This window comes from Trichoplusia ni, chromosome 4 (assembly GCF_003590095.1).
Source record: "Trichoplusia ni isolate ovarian cell line Hi5 chromosome 4, tn1, whole genome shotgun sequence".
NCBI classification, from domain to species: domain Eukaryota; kingdom Metazoa; phylum Arthropoda; class Insecta; order Lepidoptera; family Noctuidae; genus Trichoplusia; species Trichoplusia ni.
Window position 1 is genome coordinate 1923449 of NC_039481.1, and position 14642 is coordinate 1938090.

The 14642-nt window shown below is 34.6% G+C and overlaps 1 protein-coding gene across 2 annotated transcripts in view; it reads left to right on the top strand.

The window, feature by feature from the left end:
* The window catches only part of LOC113492489 (phosphofurin acidic cluster sorting protein 1), a 130897-nt gene that overhangs the window by 104584 nt on the left and 11671 nt on the right, over positions 1 to 14642 (top strand). The window contains exons 2-8 of one of the 2 annotated variants that reach the window (XM_026869962.1): positions 3965 to 4192; positions 6987 to 7080; positions 9697 to 9856; positions 10246 to 10385; positions 11390 to 11533; positions 13619 to 13744; positions 14012 to 14165. In XM_026869962.1, the coding sequence (XP_026725763.1) occupies positions 3965 to 4192; positions 6987 to 7080; positions 9697 to 9856; positions 10246 to 10385; positions 11390 to 11533; positions 13619 to 13744; positions 14012 to 14165 (1046 nt within the window). The remainder of the gene's footprint in view (positions 1 to 3964; positions 4193 to 6986; positions 7081 to 9696; positions 9857 to 10245; positions 10386 to 11389; positions 11534 to 13618; positions 13745 to 14011; positions 14166 to 14642) is intronic. The other variant, XM_026869963.1, reaches the window with a different exon arrangement.

A 14642-nucleotide genomic window follows, 5' to 3' on the forward strand; every position in this document is an offset into this window, starting at 1 on the left:
TTCCTACTTGTAGTTGACGTTTCACTCTTTATTGTAAGGGTTGCTTGAATGAGGTATAATTTGAGTAATGGTACTGTTTGTAACTCTTTAAAGTCTAAGCTATTGTAATATTGTGACTTTCAGTTCGTAAAATAGAATCCCTTCTCCTGTCAGCGGTTGTTAATAAGGATATTAACTAACCCCATTTTTTTTAAATAAATTGGCCTATACATATATTTGAATGTGAAAAAGTATTAAAAATACATACATGCACACCTACAAACTTTCCTATTAACAATTTGAAACAGTGTTCATATTCATACAAAATTTATGCTTGTTCTATCTAAAGAGACGCGATTTGCCACAGGCCTGACACGACAAGTTTGCGGTGGCTGTCCCTCTTTAGTGTCTAAATCTAAAGTCTACATAATACATACATATACAAATACGCCGAAATCCAATATACAGTCGCACATACTAGGTACTTGGAGTATTGACATAAGGAAAGGCTGGTATTGACAAGGACCTCTGTAAACACAATCATTCTTGGAAATATTCTTTATAGTTCAGTCAGACGTATCATCGATATGGGCACACTGATTTTAGGCTTACTATAAGCTTCTGAAGCTGGACTTTTTCTTTGTGCTAGCTAGACTCATGTAGATATAGTGTAGAGCTCTGATACGCTTGCCAAAAGCAACAGTTTTCAACCAGATTGTCGCGGTACATGTATAGGTAAAACGGTGTGTTTGGTCTATGTATATAAATTTCTTTTTTAAGGTCATTATTTTTCGTCTGTGGACGAAAAATTCTGTCTTTTTCTTTTGCCAATAACGCATGTACCATTTAAACTGTACATGTACTGTAACCATTTAAATCGAATAATAAAATAACACGTCATATAAATATTGAAAAAAAAACCTATCATGGTTTAATTCATTTAAAAGTAATGGAAACGTTAACTTGCCAGAGGTGTGGTACATGAAGTTGCTATATGAATTAAATTTCGCTGTTTTGGTGAAAAAATACAAAGCAGGCAAAAGTGAAGTAATCTATATATATATATAAAAGAAAGTCGTGTTAGTTACACCACTTATAACTCAAGAACGGCAGAACAGATTTGGCTGAAAATTGGTAGGGAGGTAGCTTAGAGCCAGGAGACGGACATAGGATACTTTTTATCCCGTTCGACAGCGTTACCGTGTGACTTGACATGAAACGTCAGTCACTATAAAACGTGGTATAACAAAACGCAAATGACAGCTATGTAATGACGTATGGATTACTATGGATGACAATTTGATATTTGTAAGAAATCAATATTAAAACTACTTCTATCTATATATATATATATATATAAGAAAGTCGTGTTTGTTACAACACTTATAACTCGAGAACGGCTGGACCGATTGCCATGGTTTTTGATTTGTTGGATTTGTTTCCGTCCCGAAAACAGAATACATCTTAAAAACAATGAAAACTCGATATGTGTAATGAATACTTTCATTTCAATAAATGCTGATTTGTTTATTACATGTAAAACTTTTGTTGTCCATAGGGTGATACCAGGAGATCAGATAATAGTATTTCATGAGGGTTGTAGCTGGGGAGCACGAGGGCGGTACCAGGAGAGCACGTAGCCGTAGTTGATTAGGGTGATACCAGGAGATCAGATAGTAGTATTTCATGACCTTAGAGTAGGTAGCAGTCATGAAGGGATTACCAGTAGAGCAGTGAGGGTTATAGCTGGGTAGCAGGTACTGTACGCGTGAGAGTAGGGTGGGACCTTAGAGTAGGTAGCAGTCATGAGGGGATTACCAGTAGAGCAGGTAGCAGTAATACATGAAGGTGGTACCATTAAATCGGGGAATGGTAGTAAAAATCAAAAATAAACTAGATATCTATTGGCAGCACCCATGAGTTTGGCTCTAAGTTGCAGTAGATGTATATGAAGGTGGTTGCGATCTTGCTGAAGGGCCGCGATTAGCATAAAAAACTAATTCAATCGGCAATATTAGTAAATCATGTGTTTCTTATTTACAACCTATATACAACTTAAAATGATTACTTAAAAACAATCAGCAATATTATCATCGACTCTAAGGCGGTACGAAGTCCGCCGGGAAAGCTAGTTAATTATATTTTAATTATATACAACGACAAATGTACTTAGCACTTCATAAAAAGTATGATTTAATTGTATTTTGGCAAGAATTTCTCGCATGAAGTGCCAACGAGGCCAATATTACAAAAATACCTTAAGTTACTATAATTACAGGAGCTACTTAAAAGGATAAATATGATTTCTTATTGCGAATGTAACGTGTGTTGGCGCCAACATGATATTTATTATACACTGAAATTGTTAATGACTGCTGCAAAAAAGTGTTTTAAAAATATATATCTTTATATCTGTAAGATGAATGTAATGTGATAAGTGAAGCCGAAATTAATCACCTTTTATTAATGAAGAACATTAATTTCAAGCAAAGAATTGTCGAAAGTTCATAAGTCGTTTTATTTTTTATTGAGAAAGAAAATTTATGGCATTAAAATGTTTATATCCCATGCGGTCTGTTATTTTGACTACCCATGGGAAAAGTTAAAATATAGTTAGAATATCTAAAGCAATATAAAATGAACAATAAAGTTTATTCTGAAGAGCTTTCAGAGAGTTACGACCATGAGCTATGTACAAATCGTTTCGCAAATTTAATTTTGTTTGAATTCAATATTTTTGTATAGCGGCTTTATATAAACTCGGAGTTGCTTAATCAATTAAACTTATACAACGTACCGAGAGGTTTTTGTTCTCTCCCGATATTTATTTTTGAAATTTTAATTGTTGTTCTGACGACATTCAATATAGTCTACTCGTAAAAAGTCTTTCCTTGAATTGTCGAATGATGTTTCAAGACCCTGTTAAGTTTGCACTTTATTGGATAGACATTAGTAACTGTTAGAAACTGAAAGTAATTGCTTAAGTTAACTTGTCTGTGTTGAGTGTTCGTACTAAAACTAATCTTTAAAACACGTCGCACGAAGAAATCTTTAAAAAAAAAAAACAGAGTAAATCTTAAACTTTCAAGAACAATAAAATCGAATCTCATTTCGACACTTGAACAAAGAGTCACCTGACTTATCTACAAATCCCTTTTGGATTGAGCAGAGATATATTGCATCGAGCATTAAAAACATCCCTTACACTTGATAATAAATGGTCGCTATGTGCGATACGATTGTGAAATAAATCTGCTTTAAGAACGCCGGTTTGGTGCCTTATGGAAGCGTTGACCGTTAAAAAAAGAAAGAAGAAAATTTTCGTTCAATTTCGGACTGTAGGTTTTTGTATAATAAAGGATACGTATTTTTTAGTTTGTCCCGTAAACCTAATTTCGGACTTGAATCGAATTGGCTGATATTGGTTTGAAAACATTATTGTGAAGTTCAGTTCAAGATCAACATTGAGACAGCTCGTATATGCATAGTGTTAGATATATTTTATATTTAGTTTCCGAACTATAAAAATATCTGATTTATTGTTCTTAGAAAATATTATATTGGTATTGCTATAAAGTCAATGGTTCTGTCTGCTCTTATTTTATGGTATTATATTATTGTTTATAATATAAAATAAAATAGCATTATGTAGGCGATTTGTTTAGTCTATTAACCGATATCATGAAGTAATGTTTTGCTTGGAAGCCGTTTGTTTCCAAAGTAGGTACTGACCTAGTGTTTAGTTTATATTTTTTTTATTAAGCTACCGAATAAAACTGTTGCCTTTAAGACATGTGTAGTCTACCTGATTTTATTGTTGAGTAAATATTTGCTCGTAAATACGGTTAATTTAGTTCTTTCACAAACGTAGTACTACCGGAATGTTGAAAAAAAGAAAATGACAAAACATTCGTTTTAAATGTTATTTAACATGATATTTATTTATTTTCATTATGATTAATAACGTTGTTTCTCTTGTCACCAGGTTATGCACACTCCGGATAACTCGGCTCCGCGTGTGCGGCGCCCTGGGCGAGGCGGGCGGCGGCGCGGCCGGCGGCGCGGGCGCAGGCGCCGTCATCCTAGCGGCGCGCATGCACAGCTCCAAGCGAACGCTGCGGTCTAATGACATCGCTGTCCCACCCCTCGATGTCGAACTAGACCTCTGCTTTTCGCTACAGTACCCGCACTTTGTTAAAAGGGATGGTAACAGGTTCGTTACTTATATTTTGTAACTGTTAGAAACTGATATTCAAAATCATCAAGAAAGCTTTGTTGTTTCTAAAAATCCTTAGTACAGTTGTGCTAGAGTCACGTACGGCACAAGAGGCTACATGCAAATGCCAAAGTTTAAGGGTAATGGTTCCTCCCAATAGAAGGAGTCTTCTAATGATATATTTATAGGAAAATAAAAAGTATACAGCTATCAGTATAAGACTAGCAGGCTATTGCACACTTTTGAAGAAGTCTAGAAATTGAACATGTTCAGGAAGCTATGATCGGTTTACGGAAGAATAAATACTATAATTATAAAATTCACAAATTTTAGTTTTTATTCAAACAATTTGTCTGCGTCCGCGATTAAATAAAACCCAAGACAGTAGTAAAATCTTGAACACACTATAAACCGTCTCTCGTTATTAAGTCATTAATCTAGATTCTGAGTTATGTGCTGTTTGTTTATTTAATCCAGTCGTTAAATCTTTAATTTCCTAAAGTATTCATGTAATCCGGTCAAGGTTTACATTATTATTCATTTTTATTGTTTTGTCTAATGTTGTCGTCAATCTTTTTCTAGAATTATCCGTTTTAGAATACGTTTGCGTACGATCAATCAGTCACGTATCAATTTAAAAAGTTGAAATAAAGAATGAAAGTGAAAAAGTTGAAAAAAAAAGAATAGTCCGCTGATTCACAAATACAATAAGATGCCTAAACTCCTAATTGTACTTTACGCCCCATAATTACAATTAGGAGTAAGTATTTTAAAGGAACACCTTTCAAAGGTATGTTTATCATTATGAAAACAAGATTATTAAACGCTAATACTCAGGTTGTACTGTTACAAATATTGTTTGTTTACTCATTCTGTTAGTTGACAAGCTTAATATTTTTTTCACTGCGAGTATTACGTTTGGGCAGTACAAAACATTTTTACCTGTGGGTATAGTTTATAGAAATGAAATTAAAGTAATGTCCTAAGATAGATAAATAAATTTACTAAAGTAATAGTCAATACCATTTATGGCAGACAATTTCCTGCATCGCCCACGGTTTACAAATATAAGTGCTCGAATTGTATACACAGGTACTATGATATACGTCAGTCGTATAGGGATGTTATACTGGGAACAGAAGACTACCTACAATCTCTATGTAGCATGCCTCAGTTTTAAATCCCATGAGTAACTACAACTTGTGGCATAAAATTATATTTATGAGATTAACATTCGTGAGCCGGATTCATAATTATTTATTAAAAGTCATGCGTATGTATCAGAAAAGCCCGACTAGTTTCGGATCAAACCGGAGTCTTCAATAATGAGCTATAAATAAATAAATAAATATTTGCAATCAACTCAATTTGCAAATGCTTGTTTTGAGTCAGGGCATCTTCTTGCATGTGACTTGACCAAATTCTTTTTACTAATATACAATACAATTAGTATAAAAATATTTGTTTTTGTTTATTTTAAATACATGATACTAACACTGGTTATATGGACACATCTGGTGGTACAATACCTATACAGAAATTGACTACAGTCTGTTTATACGAGCACTTGAACGAATTATTATGGGATAAACATTTGAGACATAAAAATGCCGTAAAACTTCATATCACACACTGAGGTCCGAGAGGTGAAGTCTTTACGTCATTGTCTATTCAAGCTATTCGTGACCATAGATATAATAAAGGTTTTAGAATTTCCTTGTTAGAGTGGAAAAGGGTAGGTATATGTTTGCGAATGTATTAAACGTTATTTTGTTAAGGCTGCTCTTTCGTAAAAAGCTTGAAAAAAGCGTGCAGATGAAACAGCTTTTCGTCGACACTTACAGAGAATTTATATCTGCAAAAATAGTTAGTAATCTACATGATATGATACGTAATTTGGTTTAGCCATAATTTTTCTATTGGCATCACATAACAAGTAAAAAAAATCGCCAAATCACCTCCAATTCGTAGAGATAAGACCATTTTACTGCTTTATTTTTAATAAAAGAACATTAGAAGAAAATCTACTGCTTTGCAATACATAGGAAAATGATTTGGTTTGGTTACTTTTTAAAAATATGTCTGATTTCTATAATAACTATTTAAAAATGCGTCCCGTATAAATACTGCATCTATATCAAACCCGCACTCGTCCAAATGCACAAGGTCACTAGCGAGAATACAAGCCTTAACCTAACACAAAAGAGTTTTAGAGACAACCACATACTCGTATCTAGACCACATAATCGAACGCCTCATAGGTTAGGTTTTAGATTCCGCAGGCCTCTCTATTCGATTTTTTTTTTATCACTGTCAAATGCACTCATAATTAATCGATTCTAATCAATCTTAAATACGTTAACGATTTATCGAGACCATTAATATTTTAATCGATTGACGCAAATATTTACAAGCTTGAAGGCATAGTTAATGTTTACTCACGATAGAAATAATCTAGATTGTAAAACAATATTGAAATTGACCTTAAGGCTTAATCGAATTTGTAAGATTTCACTTTCGATAACTAGTTGGAATTAATGGTATTTTGATGAGTCCCTTTTAGTAAATTAATTTTAAGTGTTATTTACTATTTTACTATCTGATAAAGAAATTTGTCGTGCCTGCTGGGAGATTTAACTACTTTTTACACTGATGACCCTAAAACTTGATAACCCAATCGTGTGTTTTTGACTTTACCATTTTATACATTACAGTTTAACAGCATTCAAGGGGCCTTAGTCCTTTAGCTCCTGGGATCTTTGTTGCCTCATGTATGTTGTTAACATTCCAGATTACAAATCATGCTACAGCGGCGAAAGAAATACAAGAACCGCACCATCCTGGGGTACAAGACACTGGCTGAGGGCGTCATCAGAATGGACCAGGTTTGTATATAGACCATCAATCAAGGAGAATACTAAAATCACTCAAATTTTATTGACCAATTATACCAGCCATTTATACGAAGAATGATTGATTGACTGATGATTGATCACTGCGGATTAGCTATTCTAAATTCAAGTATTCGGAGTGTAGGTTTCTTTTTTTTCACATTCAGCGTATGATTTCCTTTCAGCGTATGTTTTGAATATCGCAGATGTTTTTAGTCTATGAAAGTCCGCGTGTGGTCTCAAGAAAAAAGAAAAATGAGATATTTAGTTTTCTCAATAACTCCGATGCATAAATACAAACGGTACACAATGTCTCTTAAGAGAATGAAAATGGTACAGATGCTATAAAAGAGCTATAAAATTATGATCTCAGTGTTTTGGAAGACGTAAAATATTTGGATTGATTCCTTGAAGGTCGCGGTCAGCCTGCGTCACGGGCTTGATGGATTGCTTTTAGTTCTTGAAAACAGACTTATTACTCAAGTGTGATGACTACATTCAATACTTCATGATATAGCTAGTTTGTTATTTAGGAATAGTTTATTCGTTCCCTTTAGTCTTGAGCATTTTTGTATTGGATTTTGTCATTTTTTGGTGGAGCCAAGGAATATTTCACTAGTTTTGATCTCTAGGATTGACTAACGAATGGATCAAAATATAGCCCGTAAACTTGTGTCAGGTTCGTTACGATATTACCTTTACCGCCTGTCGGTACTTTTTCTGGGATCAAACCTGCACCGCGGACGCATAAACCTTTACATAGAATCTCAAGGCCAGATCTATTTATTAACTACACCCAAAACATTAACAAATACAATTATGTAGCTTCATAGTACCTAATAGAGCCAAGTGTTACGTCGTCTGCAGTAGACCTTGCGTCACTTTTATGATTGCGTAAATTTTGCTTGCGTGCGCTCCCGCACTTCAAGATTTTTAGAACTAGCTTTGAACTTGACCGGACTTGACCTTGACTTCTGTCTTTTTCGCGATGTCGCGAACTTATCGCATGCGATGCGTATGTTGTGAATGCTTTACGGTTTTCGTCTCTTGCGTGTTACATTGTGACACATACTAGATCATATTAGACAGGCGTTTTCAAGACTTTGTTATTGTTTTGAAATATTATTTGAAACGAGACATAAGCCAGCTTATATTACAATATTGTGGCTTCGATATTTTCCACAAGATATTTTATTTCTTTTCCTCCCCATTGGCCGATCTCACTGCAAGGCAAAGTCTTCCTTCCATTCTTTAACTCTGTATGGTTTATTGTTTCATTTTGTGCATTCATATAATATAAGTATGGATAAAATGTATTAAAACAATCACAATCTATCTGAAACATCATTCACGCAATCAATATTTCATAAGCCCCTTCATCCCACAAGGATGCATCCACTAAAACACAGCATCTGACTGCGATGCCCGCCGCGCTAATGATTCCCTTAATTACAGCGAGCTCATTATCAAGGCTCGCAGGACGGCGCTACTAATTAGTGAGTCAGAGCTAAACGCGCGCCCGACGAGATACAAATTGTTTTCTCTTATTAACGTGCCGTTTTATAGTGATAGGGTAATTTCTGTTTGTTCTTTTATGGAGTTTTAGTGCGCGTTTTTGGTGTATTTTTCATGAATTCTAAATTGCAATGTTTTTATTTTTAGTCGGCCTAAAAATTCTCTTTCGTTAAGAGTATTCCAGAATGTAATTCCCAATTTAGAAAAAGCGGCAAGAAACTAATTAGGTTTAAAACTCCTTAGAGAGAAATCCCATTATTCATCAATTGTACCATCGGCATAAAATCGTTCCGTTTACAAAAAAATGAAATTTTAGTACCTACATGTAGAATCTTACTTACACCAAAATTGTATTTTTTTTTATTTTGCAGCCGTTTATCGGACTTACCACATGAAATAATAGAGCTACAGCAGATTTGATTATCTACCATCTAATTTACATTGCGTAAATTCTCGTATTTTGGACATTTTCCACTGAATCCCCATCAATTGGCTGACGATTTGCGGCAGAGTACAATCAGCTAGGGCACCACACATTAACTACTAATGGAAATTGCAAATGCCAGTTACAATTATGCAATAATTTCCGGTCATTGACCTGTAACTGGTTTTGCCATTATCGGACTTTAATGTACCGTGCGTATGTTGTGTTCTTATGTAGGTCAAACGTATATTCTGATTATGTCAATGCACGCAAACTCTGATCTCTATTTTGTTAAGTTTGCCATTTTCTATTTATTATAAGTGCGTCAGTAAAAAACATAACTACTTTCATCGCTTGAACTGGCTGAATATCCACTGCGATCATCAAATGCGAGAATTCGTATGTGTTTTGAGCAATTTTTTTAAACGCACGAGCCTAATTAGCCTATTGTTTTGGTTAGATTCTTATACCAAAGGTCGAAGGTTCAGTTCCCGGCCAGGACAAATATTTTGTGATGAGCGCGATCATTTATTTTGCATTTGGAAGAGAATAAGTATGTTTATCAATTGTCTAGATCCTATTTTACAAATTTTGATTAGTTTGAGGCTAGATAGCTTCGTTTGAACGTTATTAAATGTTACTAAAAATAACATTACTAATAATTTCTCCAGGTGCTTCAACGCTCAATGGACATGGAGTTGGAGCTAACAGGTGTGGGCGGGAAGGTCGGGGCTGCGGCCGGCCAGCCCGTCGCCAAGCTCACCATCACAGGCCTGGCCTCGACACCAGTCGACCACGACACTAAAAACAACAATACTTTACTCATTACTGGTAAAAACTGGACACTTATAGTGAGCTTTAATGTTTTTACTGTGTGTTTGTACTGTGACGGATTTTAATTAACCAAATGCTTCACTGTGGACTGCGTATTCAGACATATTAAGTGCTTTAGACTGGCCGAGACTGAAGTAAAAATACGTATACATAAATCTTCCTAAGAACAGAGACAAAAGTTTCAATACTTATTTTACCTCAGATAATTTGATCTGATCTCCAGGTAAAGCAAGGCTGTGATACTTTATTTTCCAAAATTCCTGGTTTGATACACAAAAGATAAATATTGAAGTTCTTTTCATCAACTGCATCCAAAGAAAATTCGAGAAATTATAATTTACATTCTCTTCTTCAATTCCCTGACATGTATTTATATATCTTTTCAGAACGCGGCTACTCAGACGAGGAAGAAGAAGGTGAATTCAGTTCTGTGGAGGAAGCTGACGACATGACGTACGGTGCGCCCGCCAGGCGGCGCGCGCATCGCCAGCTCGCCTTCAACAAGACAGACCTCTCTTATACCAAGGTAAGTTTAATATGGTTCTACAAGTCTTGTTCTCATTGCTCTGAAGATAAAAGTGTCTGTAAAGTGGTATACTGTTTAGCAATAATTTTTTGCCATATTTAATAATGGTGAAAATAAAATTATACTGATTTTTATAATAGGGGTACCTGTCTAATGGACAAAGGCTCTTTTGATTATTGGTATACTTGTCCGAATGCAGGATAGATATATACCAATCAATTTTGCATAAACATTTTAGGAAAGGTTTAAGAAATTAATATTTTGTTAAAATAATAAATTTTTCAATTATAATTATTATTAAATTACTACTTACCAGGTATACCATTTTACATATCTACACCAGGAGAGCATTATTAAGTATAACCTCTTTCGAATCGTATTTTCTTATTTAAAGTTTTTCTCCTTAATTGTAATTTTTGCTAATGTTAGCACTTAATATAAACTATTTAATCTAAACGAGGCAGTACTTAGGTGCAGTCATCGTACGAACAGTATAGGTAACAAAACTAGTTTTGTATAAACTTAGAAATAATAGCTAATTAATATTATTTACTTTAGTATTAATAGGTATGTTTTTGGGTAAAAAAGGTTTTACTCAATATTGAATTCTGATACAATAACAGTGAGGTTTATTTTGAGTTGGTTAAGATCGACTGATGACTGGGTTCAGTATTGAGTCAAACTCTCAGCCTGTAAACATAAAACCACAGTAATATTAATATATCCAATTGTGAATAACACTCAAGAAATTAGTGAAATAAGTAATATTTTTAGACTATGAATCAAAATTATATGACTGCATGTTTTATGCTTTGCTTAGGGAGCTTCATATTTATCATGTTTTATCATTTACAGGCCGATATATAAAAAACAATTTATATTATAATTTAAGACTTTTTATTAAATATTTTAATAATTTATATTTTATTTATAGCTTATATATTTAAGTAGAAGAAACTCAGCGTTGATAAGCTTGTACGTAATAGGCGTTGCATTGCACGCAGTTGTCCCGTTCTCGCGACTTGAGCTTCATGGAGCGCGAGCGAAAGAGACAGAGCTATATACACTCTAAGGCGAACGACAGGGACAGCGACAGTGAGCTAGAAAACGCGGCCGCAAAGCGCAAGGGCAGCCGCGGGAAGCTTGCGGTATGCGCACGCACGCTTTCATACCAATCCTATGAGAATAGAAATTATACAAACAAAAATACTTATATTTTTCCTTGGAAACCACACTAACATGTTAGGATGTCTGTCTATACCTATACTTTACATAAACTTACATTTTCTCTGGAGAATTTTTAATTAACAATGTGTGTTTCTGCACGACTTTGGTTTCGGTGTTGTCAACCCTAAATAACTACTGTCAATCACTTTATGTAAACCTTCATAATTTATATGTATGTTCTTGTATTAAATACTAAGAATTTTGCCGTCCAATCTGGATACTAACTGTGGGGTTTAATCTTCAAAATTATACTTAATCTGTGATGAGGCTGAAGGGAGCTCTTACCATATATATCTATAGTTTAAAAAAGGATAATATTTTCCAGTAATATTGACAACTTATTATGATTTCTATTCTCATACTAGTAGTTGTGTGTTTTCTGTAAATAGATTATTGTCGCATGCCTTGAGTATACATTTAGTAGTTTTTTCCATTATATACTTATTATATTTTAGAACATTGTAACGTAGTATTTAATAGACATGTATTAGTATTTCATACTTTTCTCTTTACTTATAAAATAAGAAACAATTTCTGCGGGGACTATCCTGTCAGTCTTTCCTATTTTCAATGTTGCATGACTGTCAACCTTGTTTTGTAAGTAAGAGAACATTGGCCTTGTATCTTCTTGAGTATGTAGATGTATTTTAAATATAGCCAACTAAAGTACAGCTGTAGACTTCAGGAAAACCACAAGAGAATTATTAGCGATAGCAAAATGGCGGTCACTTACAGTCGCAAAAATGCAGATCCCATAGCTGTTCATTTATAAATTATTAAAGTTTCATTTTGAGCGTTTTTGATCGAGAAATTTAAGTTTTCCATATTTTCGCGATCCCGCCGCGTTAGCTCATGATTAAGAACTCCGGTTGGGTCCGAAACTAGACGGGCACTCACATCATTTGATAATTTAAATTTGCCTCTCGTAAAAATGCGTACATGTGGATGATCTGCTCCGCTTATTAAGCTCTTTAAACAGGACTGATGCCATTGTTGAAGCGAGACAGCACGATGCCCTGCTGTAGAACTTCGTCTCGCTAGCACTACGGTAGCCATGCTTGATTAGCTCACAGTACAAGTTCTAACTCTCTTAGTTTCGTACTCATATTGCCCTGAACATAATAAAAGCCATATATTTTAAGTGTAAACATTACGTCCCGTGCCGGTAGCTTATCGTATTAGATTAGATTACCGCAGAAGACAATTTTCCTCATTATCTAAAAGTCCATGGAGGTGAAAACTGTATGTATTTTAGTGAACCTTGTTTGTTTGTGAGTCTGCCTATGTGATTGAAACTAACGATGTTTAATAATGTTATTTGTATTGATAAACCTTTCTTATAAGACCTGTCTGAATAAGAACGCTTTCAGAAATTTAGAATATTTTTGTAATTTGATTGTCAAGTGTCAAAGATTTGATGTCGGCAATTTTAAGTTGTGTTTATCAATACGTTTGAGACCTGAATGAAATTCTTTGGTGTTCTTCTCCTAGTGGTAAATGTTTTATGAAACTTGGGCCGAGAGTGGCTCCTACTGTTGGTTGTTTCACAGAATAATGGGAGTGTTCTAAAGCCTTATCTTCGAATTCATATCTGTATTTACTTTCCGAATTACGGCAGTGATTCACGTTTGCTTTGTCTGCGGTATATTGTTGTTTACATTTTCTTTTATGATAAAAAGCGAGATAATGTTACATAGCATTGAAAACACTTATGAAAATTTTAAATCAAAATGTACTGGACGTAGTATAAAAATAAATTTCAATGATTTTAGTTAGTTCATTTCACATGTAATCTTAGAACGAACCCGTCATATGTAATGTATCAATGTCATTAAAACATCACAGGGTCATCATAATCGGTGATTAATTAGCTCATCACTATTAGATTCAGAAAACATTAAATAAAGCCCCGCAATAACAAATGAACACAAAACACGGGCACAACTTAACAAACCAGTATCAAACAACATAGAGTTACAATTACAATGTTGCGTGTCGTGTTACAGCAACGCAACTTGAAGCAGAAGTTCGCAGCGCTGTTGCGGAGGTTCCGAGTGCCTGAAGAGATGTCGGAGCGCGGCGCGGCGCGAGACACGCATCACGCGCAGCACGATATCGATGAATTGTTCCAGGTTAGTGTTGTGTAACATGTTGCTGCAACTATTTGACGTACAGACTACGAATTTATGGTATAACTGACATTTTGGTATCAGAAGCGAGAGAACCTCTGTGATTCCGTTGAAAATAAAATTATATACAAAACTTGCTCATTATCAGCACTACATAAAGTTTACAACAAATAATTGTTTTAGTACAATACACCAGAGCTACAGATCACTTTACTAAAAATGCAATTTCCTAAATATCATTACTAAACTATTCTGCTCATAATCTCTCAGGAATTAGAGTCTTTATCATGCGGCGAAGGTGAAGATTCAGGGCCAGACCAGATGGATACCATCAGCATTGGGTCCACCCCCAAGCCCTCGCTCAGGCCGTTCTTCAGCAGCTCCCGAAGCCTCGCCAACCAGGACCACCACAGGCATTCCAACGGTACGTACCTAACTGTAACGCATTGTCAGGAATTATAATAATGTTGCCTAGCTCTTGGTCTAACTTTGAAAGATTGTAAACATTATTTTCCAAATCAACTTTACGAATCTTTGTGATATTGTATTATATTATTATTGTGTAAATTTCTTTTTTTTAATAAATATTTTTTTGTAAACCGTTCTTTTATTTGATTTCCCTTTTGGAACCTTTCAAAATTTGCCCTTTAAACACAATTCAATGTTTGGTCTTCAAATATAGACCAGGAGCTGCACGTACACATGTATAGTCAATCCCATTATTTATAACATGAATATAACTAGTGTATGAACAATATATCAGTAACAGTATTAATTGCCTGAGCATCGAAGCATACATTCGAAGGCAGTGCATTGTGTGACGTTAACGCTTAACTTTTGTTTTGCTTACATACATACTGAAGTAACGATACATTGAGATATTTTTGTTTTGTTTTGTAAC